The following is a 15,980-nucleotide window of genomic DNA, read 5'->3' as shown; positions in this document are numbered from 1 at the left end:
TCCAAAATTGCCCTTAGTGTTGGGTGGGGTTACTGGGTTATAGGGATAGGGTGGAGGTATGCGGTTGGGTAGGGTGCTCTTTCCAAGAGCAGGTGCAGACTCGATGGGCCAAATGGCCTCCTTCTGCACTGTAAATTCTATGATAAATTCTATGATAATCTTGCCAATCAACGCTCATTAGAACATAAAATGGAAGCGGGCCTATCGGATTCGATTGAGCCCCCATCATCCGAAAAATTTTACTTGAGAAATAAATCATAGTCACAACAAAAAAACAGGTCACCCAAACAGTTCACATAGGTATTCACGCTTCATCCTAATTTATTTATCTGCCCCATATCCCTTCTATCATCTATCTAGTCTAATTTTGAAATTTGGCTGTTTCTGTTTCAACTTTCTGTTCCAACTACTGTTTCTGTTTCAACTACTGAGCCTGGAAGCAAATTACACACACTCATCATTCTCTGTGAAAATATGTTTTGGTTACTCTCTGTTTTAAATGTCTATATTTAATCTTGCAGAAGTGACCACTAGAAACAGGCAACTTCTAGCTATTTTAGTTTCAGAATATTGAATACCAAAATACTCTCATCGAGGCATTTTTTGTTCCTTTGGGAGGAGATGTTAAAAGAAAAGATTTGGTTTGGTCCTTCAAATGCCTGCTCTCTATTATTTCAGTGGCCTGACACTAACGCTCCATTCTGACTGGCTGGTGGAGCACCTTGCAGGAGAAACTCACCGACTCCAGCTCTGCAGGGAACACTCAACATCATAATTTAGTATGTAGATCATGTTTTGGGCTTGGGCACGCACTTTGCCCCACTGGTGCTGACAAAAGAATGCTAAAGAATTTCAGGGCCAACATATTAGCATACGGATAGATAAGTGGCTCACACAAATATATCAAATCTTTCTGCACTTAATATTGAGTTCAACACATTCAGACCATGAACTGTCCTCCATTTTGATCTTTTTTCAACCAGTCTATCTTTTTCTCCATGATTTGCTTTCAGAAAACGCTGACCCTTGTTCTACTATTAACGCAGTCTACCTTCATGCCACTATCAACACGTGCTTTTTTAGTCTTTAGCACAATCTTTTCTCACTCCCTTTGTATTGTGTCCACGGCATCTTATCTCTCCTGACCTGCAACCTATTCCTGACGTTCCATTTTGCTCCACCTGCTCCACCCTTCCCTTATAAAAGGAGCATAAAACCCATCACATTTCTCCCTCTCTTCAGCTCTGAACAAGAGTCATAAGGACTTGAACCGTTAACTCTGTTTCTCGTTCCACAGATGCTGCCAAACCTGCTGTGCTTTCCAGCATTTTCTCTTTAGTTTGAAATTTTTAACACCCTCAGCATTTTGCTTTCATTTATTGGACCAATCTCCGCTGGCTTACCAGCTCAAATTATACTGAATACATCAGTTTCAATTTTACAATTAATTTAACTTCCAAACATGCACATGGATATGATTTAAAACGTGAGATCATTGGATCTGGAAAACTTACCTGTGCCTCCCGCTTTGCTTTATTTGCTATTTCACGAAACCTCACTCTTGAAGAAGGAAAGGGCGATTCATCACCTCTTGGTCGCCTCATTTCATCGTCATCTACCTGAACAGGTCACAACAACAATAAATTGACTACATTTGAAGAAAGGAACACAGCTTTGGTTCCTTGACTTTTAGATTGGGATTTTGGTCACCGCAGGATTCCGAAATAATTGATGTTGCAATTATATCAAGTCAAATTCAGCTCTCAAGAAGCTAATCTATGGCATGCCTCGGCTGGATTTTACAGCAAGTATCAGGTGGGTCATCCCAAAGCCCCACTCCCCAACTAGCACAAATGTAAAATAGGGTTTGATGACGTTGGATCACAATCTCAACGTCATCATGTAAATCTCCAAAATTACCAAAAGCAAACAGGTGCAGAAATGGGCTGCCCAATTAACAAGCTATTGTTTATTTTTTAATATAATTTGTTTCCAATTAAAGGGCAATTTAGCGTGGCCAGTCCACCTACCCTGCACATCTTTGGGTTGCGGGGGAGAATGTGCAAACTCCACACAGTGACCCAGGGCCGGGATTGAACCCAGGCCTTGGCACCAATCAAGTCATTGTTAATAACCTAATCATCAGCAACTTTTTTTTGTCTTCTGCATTTTCTCTGTGCCATTCGTGGCTGTAGGCCGGGACATCACATGGCAGAGGGGTAATACAGCAAACAGCTGGTCACGTCACGGCTACCAGCTTAAAGCCCCCATGCTCGCTAAATCTCTCTCTTTTATTGAAGGCTTAGAAAAGCTGAGAAATTAGATTAAATATTTGCAGAAACTGCCACTTCACCAGTAGAATCTGCTGCTTCTCGTAGGCATGGTCCCAGTGGCGGCATTTTCTTCTGCCCTTGTGGCGCCTTGTCATAGCTGCCGTAAAATACTCCAAAATATTTTCATGTCCAACACACCAAAAAAGCAGAAGACAATAAAAGGTTGCTGATGATTAGGCCATTAACAATGACTTTGTTTGCCGCCAAGGCCCGGGTTCAATCCCGGCCCTGGGTCACTGTCCGTGTGGAGTTTGCACATTCTCCCAGTGTTTGCGGGGGTCTCACCTGCGCAACCCAAATATGTGCAGGGTAGGTGGATTGGCCACGATAATATACCGAGGAGCATACCGAGGAAGGAGCAGGAGGTGAAAAGGGGGAAAGATGAATTACAGGTGAATAGAAATGACACAGAAAATAGATATGCCCCTGTTACATTACGAGCTGGACTCTTTCTGTCATCCTCCAGAAAGCGGATCTCCCTCCTCTCCCCCATAAGTGCCAAGCCTCCAGCTCCCCTGTGGCATCTCACTTTCCTGTGGTGCAGAAGGCGGCTTTGACACCAATTCCGGTTCCTCCTGGGTGCTCCGGTTTCCTCCCACAAATCCCGAAAGACGTGATTGTTAGGTGAGTTGGACATTCTGAATTCTCTCACTCGGTGTACTCGAACAGGTGCCAGAGTATGGCGGCTAGGGGATTTTCACAGTAGCTTCATTGCAGTGTTAATGTAAGTCTACTTGTGACATTAATAAAGATTATTATAATTATTAACTCTCCCTCAGGACAACCAGCAACCTCAGTGATGGCTGACCATGGGTGCTGAATGAGTTCCCCAACTTCATCTGACCCACTTCCATTCCTGCCACCATGAGCTTTAATTCAGTATCCATGCCAATTAAAGGCTTAACGTCACAAAAATGCAAACTTCAGCCAGTTTCCCACTTGACGAGGTTTTTGACACAGAAACAGACCCAATTCCTGTTTTCTGACTCAATGGTGAAAATCCAGCCCCAGGTGTCAAAGTGGCTCTCCATACAGTTTAACTCCCTTCATTCAAAGTTGACTCAACTTGAATACTCTTTCAGAACCAAGTTATCACATTGTTATTTTCATTGCTGAATTCAACTCATTTAAATATTGGAATTTTTGATACAAATATGACTGATATATTAGGGACAGGACTTTAGGTCCCAACCTCCATTGGTGAGAAGGTCAGGGGTGAGACCACCCCTTCTCCAGTGGATTGCCCACAGCGATTTAATGTGTGGAGAAGAGTTAATTGACTTCAGACAAGACTCCCGCCCTCACGTAGGGAGGACGTTCCCAGTCCAATAACTGCCAGGCCAACTGGGTTGTGGCAGGATGAGAAGAGGCCCTCAAGTGACCATTAATTGGCCGCTTAAGTGCCTCAATTGGCCCAAGAGTAGGTGGACCTCCTGGAACATAAAGGAATGACAAATAGGAAGTCAACAGAAATCTGAGAATGATGAGGCTCTACAATAAATGAAAATGGTGCTTACATTAATATCAATTATTAACTTTTAAATGTCTATTCTCACCTCAGTGTCAAATCGAGTGACTGACTCTTGGTCTTTGAAACGTGTTAGACGTCGAGCTGGTGCACTGGCCTCCTCTTGCCTGATGGCACTCTGGGCTTTAGACTGAACAATATGTTCAAAGATATAAATATTAATTAGAAAATAATTAGAAATACACACACGCACACACAATTCTTTTTATTCAATCTAATGACAGAACATAGAATTTACAGTGCAGAAGGAGGCCATTTGGCCCATTGAGTCTGCACCGACCCCCGGAAAGACCATCCCACTTAAGCCCATGCCCCCACCCCAGCCCCGGAACGCAGCAACCCCACCTAACATTTTGGACATTAAGGGGCAATTTAGCATAGCCAATCCACCTAACCTGCACATCTTTGGACTGTGGGAGGAAACCGGAGCACCCGGAGGAAACTCAAGCAGACACTGGGAAAACGTGCAGACTCCGCACATTGACCTAAGCTGGGAATCAAACCCGGGACTCTGGAGCTGTGAAGCCACTGTGCTACCATGCCACCCTCAATAAAATCAGTGGCCAACACATGGGGCGGGGGGGCGGGAACCCTCCCATAGTGCATTGGGACTTGGGGGTGTCCAAGGGTCGCGTCAGGGGCTTCAGAGGTCAGGACACCATTTTTTTCTCAGTACACTGAGGAGTTCCGGTGAGCAGAGCTCCTCGGTGTAGAAAACGGGGCTCTGTGCAGCCTTGGCCGCACGTTCCCCACTGAGGACCCATATTTAATGCGAGTGCCGTTGTATAGGCATGTGTTTCTTGACACGGTGAGCACCAAGAAACACACAGCTAAACACACTCACAGTGGGACTTTATTCGCATTTAGTTGAATCCCACCTTCCATGTTCCATTAACTCCATACCAAGAACAGAACCTATCCTCCCACTTCCTCAATGCAGTTCAATTGATTTCTGGAGGCTATAGAGCTCACTCAGATCTTCACATGAATTCATCATTGTATCCTCAAAAATCAGTGGAACCAATTCAAATCAATCAGTTTCAATGATATGCTAAAATATATCAGTTAATCACTATGCAGGACATTACTTTGTCAGAACTGGAATACAATACTAAACGTTGTAAAACATTTTATCAGCTGATAGGAAAACGTTCAAATGAAAGATGTTTAAGGAAAGAGAAAAATCTAGCGTTGTGGGGCCCAGAGACACAGAGGGCACGATTCTCTGGCCTCGTGCTCTCGCTCAAGCGAAACGAGGCCGGTGAATAGTGGGAGAGGTAGAAAATGAGGACGGCGCCAGGAGCCAAACAGTTAGCAATGCAACCGGCCCGCTCCTGTAGGCGAAATTGTGACCTTGGCGTAGCGTGGCGAGAAATCAATTATCACCACTTAAGCCTTATTTCCATACAATTAATGGGAGCCACCCCATATCCTACGGCCTCCTGTCATTTATCGGCCTCCCCAGCAAGTGCTCACGCTGGTGCCGATTGGTAAGCCTTTAAAAATGTGAACCTGGTGCAAGGACTTCTGTGGAGGGCAGAGGAGCTGAGTAGCCATCTTTGCTCACAGGCAAAGCGCACGGAGCTTGCCAACCCAGTGCTCAGCGGGAGGTGGAGTACCCTTGGCTGGGGGTGGGGACCCTCCACAGAGATGGGTCGCCATGGGAAGGCCGGTGGAGAAGACCCTGGGGGGGGGGCAACCGCTTGCAGCACCACCATGCCCTGGATCGTGTTTACCTGTTCCAGGGGCAACCTTGCCCCTGCCCGTCTGGCTCATCGATCACCCATAACCCCCACCCAGTGCTGAGGCCTCTGGCTATTGCTAATAGGGAATTGTCAATCGTAAGTTCAGTGAGCACTACACACAACTCAAGTGGATTCCCATGTGTGGGCGGGCCATGAAACTTGTAGGAGTCATTGCCTAGCATCCCAATCAGACTGCGCTGTCTGGACACAGTGCCTGAACGCTGCGGGAGGCAACACCACACATGCAGCAGCTAACAGCTGAACACCCAGGGGATGGGACATGTCCACAGCTGGACGATGGGCGAGTGCAAAGGGGAGGGAACCAGCACCCAGTCAAGACGGCGTTATAAGCAGGTCCAGTGTACAGGGTTTGGGAGGGCACAGGGGGGCCCACTGCGGCCAGGAATGTGTGGGCAAGGCATTCCGGGTGGGCAGGAGGGGGGATCAATGGGGGGATGGACGGTCCCGGGTTGGGAGCCACCTCTGTTTGTCATTCTAATACCTTCTCCCAATTCCTTACAGATGCTGAACGCTCTGGCAAGGATATTGGACGGAAAACGTGCATTGTCTGCAGATGCTCGAGGCAGCGGCCCATGTGCCGGACCCCACCCCACACCCTGAGGACCCGGCCGCCCATCAGGCCAGGGAGGGACCCAGAGGGGGAGTTCCGCGACGGCCCAGGGTGTACAGCGTAGCTAGTCGTTCAAACAGATGGCGGGTAGCGTGTGCCACAGGAGGCTCCGCCTCAACAAGGTACAACACCTGTGCCATGTCCTCACAGACACAGACATGGCACCATATGGAGGAGGACACCCGCTCCCGGTGGCCATCAAGGATACTGCAACTCTGAACCTTTACGCCTCGGGATCATTCCAGGGCTCGAGCGGGGACTTGTGTGGCATCTCACAGGCCACAGCCCACAGGTGCATCCGACAGGTCACGGATGCCGTGCATGCCCGACATCATCTTTGACATGGACCAAACCTAACAAGATACCCGGGCGGCAGGTTTCTCCACCATCTCCGGGATACTCCAGGTCCAGGGGGTAATAGATGCCCTGCGCTCACCAGGCCATCTGGGGGTACCCTATGTTAACCGCGTGACCACCGGTTGCAGATAATGCACGTGTGTGCACGCTTCCCGGGATGTGTCGACGACAGTTACATCCTGGGGCAGTCGGTCATTCCGGGCCTTTTCGAGCGGCACCCCAGGTTGGACAGCTGGCTATTGGAGGATAAGGGATATCCGCTGAGGACCTAGCTAATGATGCCCATTCGGAGGGCAGTGACTGAAGTGGAGACACGTTACAAGGAGGCCCATGCAGCCAGCCAGGCTGTGATTGAGCGGTACATTGGACTCCTCAAGATGTGGTTCCCATGCCTCGACCGCTCCCAGGTGCACTCCAGTGCACACCCCCGGAGGGTCGTCCACTTTGTGATGGTCTGCTGTGTCCTCCACAACCTGGCACAGCAGTGTGGTGAAGAGCTGGACGTAAGTGGCCACCTCCGAGGTGACACCAGACCAGCTTGAGGCTGCAGGACAGGCGACAGCGGCAAGGGTCTGGCAAGCCCAGAAGGCCAGGGAGGCCCTCATACCCGCCCGCTTCACTTAGGAGGTTACCTGGTCCATTGTCGCAAACCTACCCATCCACCAGTCCCATTTCCCACCTCCCAGGGTATGTGTCGCATTTGTCCAGGGTGCTGGGATTGTGTCAGCACCATCAGTGGGTCACTGTCGAGGACAGGGGGTTGATGATAACGTGCAGAGAGCAGAGTGCCAGTGCCCCTCAAACTATGCCATAGTCTGACCCCTGTCTGTCTGCTGAGTGTTCACTCACACCCATCACCTGCACATAGTGTGCCCGGGGAGGGAGGTGGGGTGGGGGATGGATGCCTGGGAGATCGGTCAAGAGTTCGGAGGTATGGGAGGAGGAGCTGGGGGAGGAGATAGACGAGGATACGTGGGTGGACGCCCTGGGTAGGGTAAATTCTTCCTCCTCTTGCGCCAGGCTTAGCCTGATACAATTTAAGGTCTGCACACGGTGCACATGACTGGGGCAAGGCTGAGTCGGTTTTTTGGAGTAGAGGACAGGTGTGTGAGGTGTTCGGGTAGCCCAGCAAACCACGCCCACATGTTCTGGGCGTGCCCAGCGCTGGATGGGTTCTGGAGGGGTATTGCGAGGACGGTGTCTAAGGTGGTAAACACCCGGGTTAAGCAGAGTTGGGGGCCCGCACTATTTGTGGCATCGGACGAGCCGGGAGTGCAGGAGGCAAAAGAGGCCGGTATTCTGGCCTTTGCATTCCTGGTAGCCCGGCGGAGGATTCTGCTGCAGTGGAAGGATGCGAGGCCCGCAAGCGTGGAAGCCTGGATCAGCGACATGGCAGGGTTCATTAAATTGGAGAGGGTAAAATTTGCCTTAAGAGGATCTGTGCAAGGGTTCTTTAGGCGGTGGCAACCTTTCCTTGACTTTCTAGCGGAGCGTTAGAAGGTGGTCAGCAGCAGCAGCAGCAACCCGGGGGGGGGGGGGGGGGGAGAACTTTGTGTTTACTACTGTGTTTATTATCATTTAATGGGGGGCTTGTATATTGGGGGAATACGTGACATAGCTATAAGATGGTTATTTATGTGGTCTTTGTTTTTTTCTTATTTCTGTAAGGGGGGGGTTTGTTGAAAATATGTAAAAATTTGAATAGAAGTATTTTTTTTTTTTCGGAGGTCGGCCCGCATTACGGTAGAAAGTGACAAAGACATTGGGCGTCATTCTCCGACCCCCCGCCGGGTCGGAGAATGCCCGTTGGCCGCCGTGAATCCCGCCCCCGCCGAAGTCTCCGGTACCGGAGATTGGCGGGGGCGGGAATCGGGCCGCACCGGTTGGCGGGACCCCCCCGCTCAATTCTCCGGCCCCGATGGGCCGAAGTCCCGCCCAGAAATTGCCTGTCCCGCCGGCGTAAATCAAAGCTGGTATTTACCAGCGGGACCAGGCGGCATGGGCGGGCTCCGGGGTCCTGGGGGGGGCGCGGGGCGATCTGACCCCGGGGGTGCCCCCACGGTGGCCTGGCCCGCGATCGGGGCCCACCGATCCACGGGTGGGCCTGTGCCGTGGGGGCACTCTTTCCCTTCCGCCTCCGCCACGGCCTCCACCATGGCGGAGGCGGAAGAGACTCTCCCCAATGCGCATGCGCGAGAAACTGTCGGCGGCCCCTGACGCTCCCGCGCATGCGCCGCAATTCCGCGCCAGCTGGCGGGGCAACAAACGCCATTTCCGCCAGCTGGCGGGGCGGAAATCCCTCCGACGCCGGCCTAGCCCCTCAATGTTGGGGCTCGGCCCAAAGATGCGGAGCATTCCGCACCTTTGGGCCGGCGCGATGCCCGCCTGATTGGAGCCGTTTTTGGCGCCAGTCGGCGGACATCGCGCCGTTGGGGGAGAGTTTCGCCCATTATTCTGGTTGTGGGCAAGGGTGTTTAATGTGAAATACAATTCCATACTCTCCCGATGGTTAGCGGAGGGCTGGCAAGCAAGGTGCCAGTGAATCGGCTGATGAGCCTTCATTTGCGGTGAGAAGTCCATGAGGCCTCGTTAAGTGGATTAATTAGCATTGAATAGCGTTGCCGGCTTCGCAATTCCCGCTCGCTACAACACTTAGAAATCTTTTAGTGTCACAAGTAAAAGACTGTCCAGAGAATGTATACACCAAAACGGTTTAACTTAGTTGGCTGGACAATTCGTGATGCAGAACGACGCCAACAGCACGGGTTGAAATCCCATAGCAGCTGAGGTTGTTCATGAAGGCCCCGCTTTCTCAGCATTGCCCTCTGGGACTGTGACATTTACATTTACAGCAAAACAAAATGCTGTCTGTTCGAAAAAGTCTGCTACAAATTATCTGAGCAGTAACGAATATCAAAACTACTAGTACCAAAGACGACATCCCATTTCTCTCCTGCCATAACTATACATTTGGACATAAATAAAATCACTGGAAGTTTATTTTAATAATTACCAGGTTACAGTTCTACACATTTCACTAAATGCATTCACAACAACGGAATGTTTGTTTTTTAAGTAAACTTCAAAATTAACTTTCGGAGAACAACTGTAATTATAATGGGCAGGATTTTCTAGCCTTTCCGGCTGGCGGGATCGTCCAGTCCTACCGATGGCAAACCACCACTGCAGGTTTCCGGACAATAGAGGGTGTGAACACAGGAAAACAAGTTGACAGGGGTGGGACTGGAAGATCTCGCTGCCGGCCAATGATTGGCCATCTCTGCTAAATAGGCCATGGTAGCTGTTTTGATTGGTCACTTTAAGGGGTGCATCAAACTCTATTATTCTGCAAGATCCAGGCACCGAGTGCACCAAGCATATCAATTATTTGATACAAGACGCCTGGAGTAAGGTGTAAGGTCCTCTGGTTACAACCAGGTGTGGCTCTTCTAACCTCTGCCACACAAATAGTTTCAGGGAAGTGGTTGAGAACTACAATTTGCACAAAACAATTGGCACTTTGATTTGACGTGTGGAGCCTGGTGCACCTGGGCTGGACCGAGGACTGGAGCGCGTGCCACACTTGCGGCTGCCGATGGTCGTGTGTCACTGCCCCGTGCACGTGAAGTGATGTGCATTAGATCAGTTTTTAAAAGCGGAGGTGGAAATCACGAGAAGTGCCAGGATTTATCCTTTCCTTTCACTTCCTTCTGGTGGTATAATCTTCCAGCCCATCTTCCCCCATTCAGGAGTAAAGGCGAGGTTCTGTTCCACCCTAAATTTAGTTCAGGTACACTAAATTTTAAAGGATTTTCAAGATGCCAGTCGATGACTTGCTGCTGTGGGTGAGGGTCAGAGTCAATACAGAAGAGTTATGGGATGGAGCTGGCATGAGAGGCTGGCATGGAAATGTGCAAGAGCACGAGATGGGAATGGTATGGGTGGTGTAGCACAGGAAAGATAGATAGGATGGCATGTGAGGGAAGGCATGGGATGGGGATGGCACAGACAAAAATGAGAGGGAGTGGTTGACATTGGAGAAGTGGCATGGGAATGTTGAAATAGCAAGTGATTGATTGGGATGGCATATGTGGGAGGGCATGGGTTGATGGGACTCGTCAAGTATACCAACTTGACTGCAAATATTTTGCAGGTCTCTGCTTGTATGTAGACAATATCAAAAAGACAAATAGACAGCAGGTGGTGAGTGTCCTGCAGTAATTCAACTGAGTGATCCTGCTGGCAACTTGTGTGATCCACGATCAGCAAGAACCAAATATGTAACACTAGATATTTACTAGTGCGCGGTGGATTCTCTGAGTCAAGAAGAAAAAGCATCTTGTATGCCGCAGCATGGTAGCACTCAGATTTGATTCCTGGCTTGGGTCACTGTCTGTGCGGAGTTTGCACGCTCTCCCCGTGTATGCGTGGGTTTCCTCCGGGTGCTCCGGTTTCCTCCCACAGTCCAAAGATGTGCAGGTTAGGTGGATTGGCCATGCTAAATTGCCCTTAGTGTCCAAAAAGGTTGGGTGGGTTTATGGGGATAGGGTGGATGTGTGGGCTTGGGTAGGGTGCTCTTTCCAAGGGCTGGTGTAGACTCGATGGGCCAAATGGCCTCCTTCTGCACTGTAAATTCTATTATGCTATGAAAACATTACAAAAGTTGATTGTGCTTTAGAAATTCAAGAGATCGTTATTATATTATGTTTTTCTTTACAGTGATAGATTATCAGGATGCAAACTACTCAGAAGCATCTAACCAATGCAAAAATACAGAGTGACAGTTGTACAACAGGGTAATTAACCCCCACATTAACCAATAATAATTTTAAAGGGTTAAAATTTTAATAGCAAACTGGTGCACTTAAAAGTAACATTTGATCAACAAGGAAAGTATTAAGTCCAACAGGCTCTCTGTGAAACTAAGATGGGTTTATGCCTCTTAAACATTACATACCCTGGCCGCTTTCAGCTTCTCCCTCATTTTCTCTCGCATGGAATATTCAGCAAAGCTTGTTCTTGGGGTGGTCTCAGGAAGAGAAGGAAGAGCTGAAAGGGGTTAATTAACTATTTATTTTTGAAAAACAAGCATAAGTGCATTGAATTGAGTTCGAGGGCATCGTTCTTCAGCACAAAATTATTGGCAAAGCACACAAAAACGATGAAACCAACAGAACTTGCGAGATCTTATTCAAAATCAACGAGTGGAAATGAATTCTGTCAATGAAAATTCTCATAATAAAATAATGACTTTTTGTTTCATGGATTCTTTTCAGGCAAAACACTTGGGAGCGCGATTCTCCAGAAAGATTTCTACGTGTGGTAGTGAGCGGGAACTGCCGCGAGTTTCCCGGTGCTCGGCCCAGCGAGGCCGGCAATGCAATACACTTAACGAGGCCCCAGGGGCATCATGCGGCAAATTAAGGCTCGCCAGCCGATTTGCGAGGACCACACTCGCCAGCCCCCCTCTAATAAGGTGGAGAAGCACTTAAGACAGCTCCTGCACAGCTAACCCCACTCAACATGCGGCCATGGTGTGTGGTCGACCGGATCGAAGGTTTGGAGACGCGGACCTGGTGAGGTTCCAAGGTGTGGTCCCAAGGTGTAGTCAAGGCGAGGAGGGATCTCCTGTTCCCAGAGGGTCCCGGAGGATGAGCCACAGAGCAGTCAGTGCAGCCTGGGATGAAGTGGCAGTGGCCGTCAGCTTGGGCAGCATGACCAGGAGGACTGGTCTCCAGTACACAAGGTCAACGATCTACACCGGACTGCATGCATGGGTTGACCCCGCCCCCCCGGAAACCTACCCTCCACAACACTAGCCCCCCCCCCCCCACCTTCCAATTGCACCCCAACCCACTCTCAAACCCCTCCCTTCACCTCACCCCTCCCTTCACACCCCCTCACACACCTTCCTTCACATCCCCCACCAATATGTGTGGCTAACCATGCCCTCCCCGTCTCTGCAGAGAAGCTGTCCCACAATCGTTGGAAGAGGGCCCAGACTGGCAGAGGGGTGCTAGACATGAGAATCCTCAACTTTCAAGGAACAGGCCCTGGGAGTGACGGGGGTGGCCGAGGAAAGAGCGATCACCCATGCGGAGGTGGACGCACGCCGCAGAGGTGGGGATCCACCGGGCCCGACCCAGAGGACCTGTCAAATGTGAGTTGTTAATGTTATACACACTGACCCATCCCGCCCACTGACCACGTGTTCATTCTCCCGCAGGTCCTCCAGTCGCCGGCGCCGGCCCATCTGGAATGGCTCCCTCCCCTGCCTCCCATGAGACCACCTCAGAGGGGAGCTCCAAGGTTGGCACAATCAATGTGTCACAGCTGTGATCCCCACCCTCCACCAGCGCAGAGACATGCAGCTCGGTGGGCAACATTAGTGGACAGGCTTCGGGGTCACAATCTGCTGAGCACCACACTGCTGCTGATGCACATCAGGTGGAGGCAGGAACGTCCAGGTGAGACAGCAGTCGGAGGGCTGTTGGATCCCATGCCCCAGCTGGATCCCAGCCTGACGATGAGCCTGTGGAGCAGGTTAAACCAGAGCTGATGGGAGATGTTAGGGAGCGGCTGGGACATTCAGAGGGGGATGTCAGTGACACTCCAGCAGGTCCATGGCCAATTGGAGGAGTCCCAGAGGCTAGGGGTGCAGAAGATGTCGCCGGCAATGCGTGGCACCGAGGCCAACAGTACTAGGGTGGTGACTGCAGTGGAGAGCCTGGTGTACAACATCAGCAGCATTGGTGGAGGTGTCCAAAGCGTGGCTCAGTTGGTGAAGACCATGGCTGAGAGCTTCGGCAGAATGTTCGACTTGCCGGGGGAAATGACCCAGCACCAGGCTGACCTTGACGAGATGCTGAGGAACATGTCCTGCTCCCAGATGGGAATGGCCGAGGTGCTGCGGAGCTTGTCCCAGTCACAGGTGGGTATTACCGAGGCACTGCAGAGCATGGCCCAGTCACTGAGGAGCATCACCGAGGGTGTTGACACGATGGTGCAGACCATGGGGAATCATCAGGGCTGGCAGAGCCAGATGATTCAGGGACAGCCAGAGTTCAATCCAGCTGCCCATCTGTCCCAAGGTGAAGCCCAGGGCCCTATGGGTATCAAGCGGGAGGAGGGGGCGCAACCCAGACCCATTCTATGGACTGGCGATGGTGGGCACCAGCTCCCCCAAGTTCCACCCCTCTGATGTGGCCGCGTCCCATAGCCAGCACCCGGAACAGGATGGCACGGGTGTGCATGTGCCCCTCTCAAGTGCGCCGGAGCCCTCTGGCCTCAGGGCCCCCAAAGTATGCCCGCCAGTGCCAGCGAAGGCCACAGGACGAGGTAAGCAGATGGCTGCCTCCACCTCTGATGTGCATCCTGGGGATACACCAAGATGTAACGGTCGAGCAAGGAAGGACAAGCACGACGAAGATCACCCGGGCGTGGGGGGGGTAAGGAGTGGAGTGTGCATGGTGGGGTGGTGTCGGGGATAGTGGGGCAGCACCATCAGGCGAGTAGGGCAGTGGTGTATACTTGTACGAAGAACATTAAAATACCCTCACCACAACCAGTACCATGCCCTTGAGAAAATCCAAAGGAAATTAAAAGATCCATCAGAAAGACAGCTTGAAAAGATTTTTGGTTGCATTCCCTTCAATAGCCTTCTTTCTGTGATCAAATGCACTACAATGCAGCAAGGAGACATTAAAGAAGGTTGTGTATACCATTGGTTCATGGAATAACATCTGGTCTGGGAAAAAATGACTGTAACCTCAGCTCGCCAGTTTTATTTAATGGGGACACCATATTTGTGACTTATTATCTCATCTTATCCAGGAATATTCCTTAATAGTTTTGCTGACAGATTCTTTCATTTTCTGGCTTGCAACCTTTCCTTGCAAACAGCCAAACTAATTTTAACATTTTCCTGGATAAGCATTGATTTTTTTCCTTCAAAGATGGCTTCAAGAAATAGGTGTTTAGCTGCTTCTTCACCATAAGTCTGAATTAGATCTATTTCCCCTTAATTCTATTAATTCAGTCCATAATAAATTAAGACTTGCATTGATTGGCACTTTTCATGACCTCAGGATATCTCAATGCGGTTCACAGCCAATGAAGTGCTTTGTAAACATGGCAGCCAATTTGTACACAGTGCAGCCCCACAAAGGATCGGGTGAGGGATACATGTTGGCAGGACACTGGGGAAAACTCCCATTCTTCTACAAAATAATACCAGGGGATCACCAATCTTGTGACAATCATAAATTGCGGTCCTCTCCATTGCTGGCAAATTATTCACCAGGGTCTTTCCCAGCTGATTTGTGCACCATCTCGACCAGGATTGACTGCCAGAGAATCGGTGAGGTTTCAGCAAAGGACAAGGACCCACTTGTGTTTTCTGTTAGCTCCAGGAGAAATTCCAAGAATTGAACATGTTTGCTCACAGTCCTTTGACACAGTCAGCTGTGAGGGCCTTTGGAAGGTAAAGAAGAAATTCAGTTGCCCAGAGAAATTCATCACATAGTTTGAATGCTCCATGGTAGTATGTACGCACGTGTCATGGACGACAGTGAGTCCTCTGACCCATTCCCAGTCACTAATGGAGTTAGAAAGGGCTACATGCTTGGCCAGCCTCTTCAGCATGTTTTCACCACCTTGCTCTCCAGTGCCGTCTATGATGGTGATCCTGGCATCAGATATCACATGGATGGGAAGCTGCTCAATCCGAGATAAATGCAAGCAATAGCCAAGTCTCCAAGAATTACTTTGCAATTCTGTGTACGCCAATAACTGCGCATAGCTACTGGTTAATGCTGGACATGAAAAGTAGCATGGACTTATTTTCCAATACATGGAACAATTTTGGCATCATGGTTAACACGAAGAGAAATGAAGCCATGTCCCAGACAGCTCCAGGAAAGACATATCTCAAGTCCAAGGTTTGAGTTCAGGACTTGAATCGATCAGCAGTGGGTAAGTTCACTTATCTAGAGGGCAGCACGGTGGCGCCATGGGTTAGCACTGCAGCCTCACGGCACCGAGGTCCCAGGTTCGATCCCGGTTCTGGATCACTGTCCGTGTGGAGTTTGCTCATTCTCCCCATGATTGTGTGGGTTTCGTCCCCACGACCCAAAAATGTGCAAGCTAGGTGGATTGGCCACGCTAAATTGCACCTTATTTGGAAAAAATGAATTGGGGGCTCTAATTTTTTTTTTAAACGTTCACTTATCTAGGCAGCACACTCTTTCGACCTGTTTACATTGATGTTGAGATGCATGCAAGAATTGCGCAAGTGTAGCCTCCGGCAGACTTTGAGCATCAGTTTGGCGACAAAGAGTAATCTGCCTACCAACTGAAAGCCTCTAGTGCAATGGGCCTGCCCACTC

The 15,980-nt window shown here is 49.9% G+C and overlaps 1 protein-coding gene across 3 annotated transcripts in view; it reads right to left on the bottom strand.

Moving 5' to 3' along the window:
• The window catches only part of cc2d2a (coiled-coil and C2 domain containing 2A), a 294,925-nt gene that overhangs the window by 257,682 nt on the left and 21,263 nt on the right, over positions 1-15,980 (bottom strand). For all 3 annotated transcript variants that reach the window (XM_072496407.1, XM_072496404.1, XM_072496406.1), the window contains exons 7-9: positions 11,552-11,643; positions 3,890-3,991; positions 1,515-1,619 (exon numbers count right to left, since the gene is read on the bottom strand). In XM_072496407.1, coding sequence (XP_072352508.1) covers positions 1,515-1,619; positions 3,890-3,991; positions 11,552-11,643 — 299 coding nt within the window. The remainder of the gene's footprint in view (positions 1-1,514; positions 1,620-3,889; positions 3,992-11,551; positions 11,644-15,980) is intronic.

The sequence above is a fragment of the Scyliorhinus torazame genome, chromosome 3 (assembly GCF_047496885.1).
Source record: "Scyliorhinus torazame isolate Kashiwa2021f chromosome 3, sScyTor2.1, whole genome shotgun sequence".
Taxonomy (NCBI): Eukaryota; Metazoa; Chordata; class Chondrichthyes; order Carcharhiniformes; family Scyliorhinidae; genus Scyliorhinus; species Scyliorhinus torazame.
Note: the sequence above shows the minus strand (reverse complement) of the source record. Positions and strands in the feature narration are given on the sequence as shown.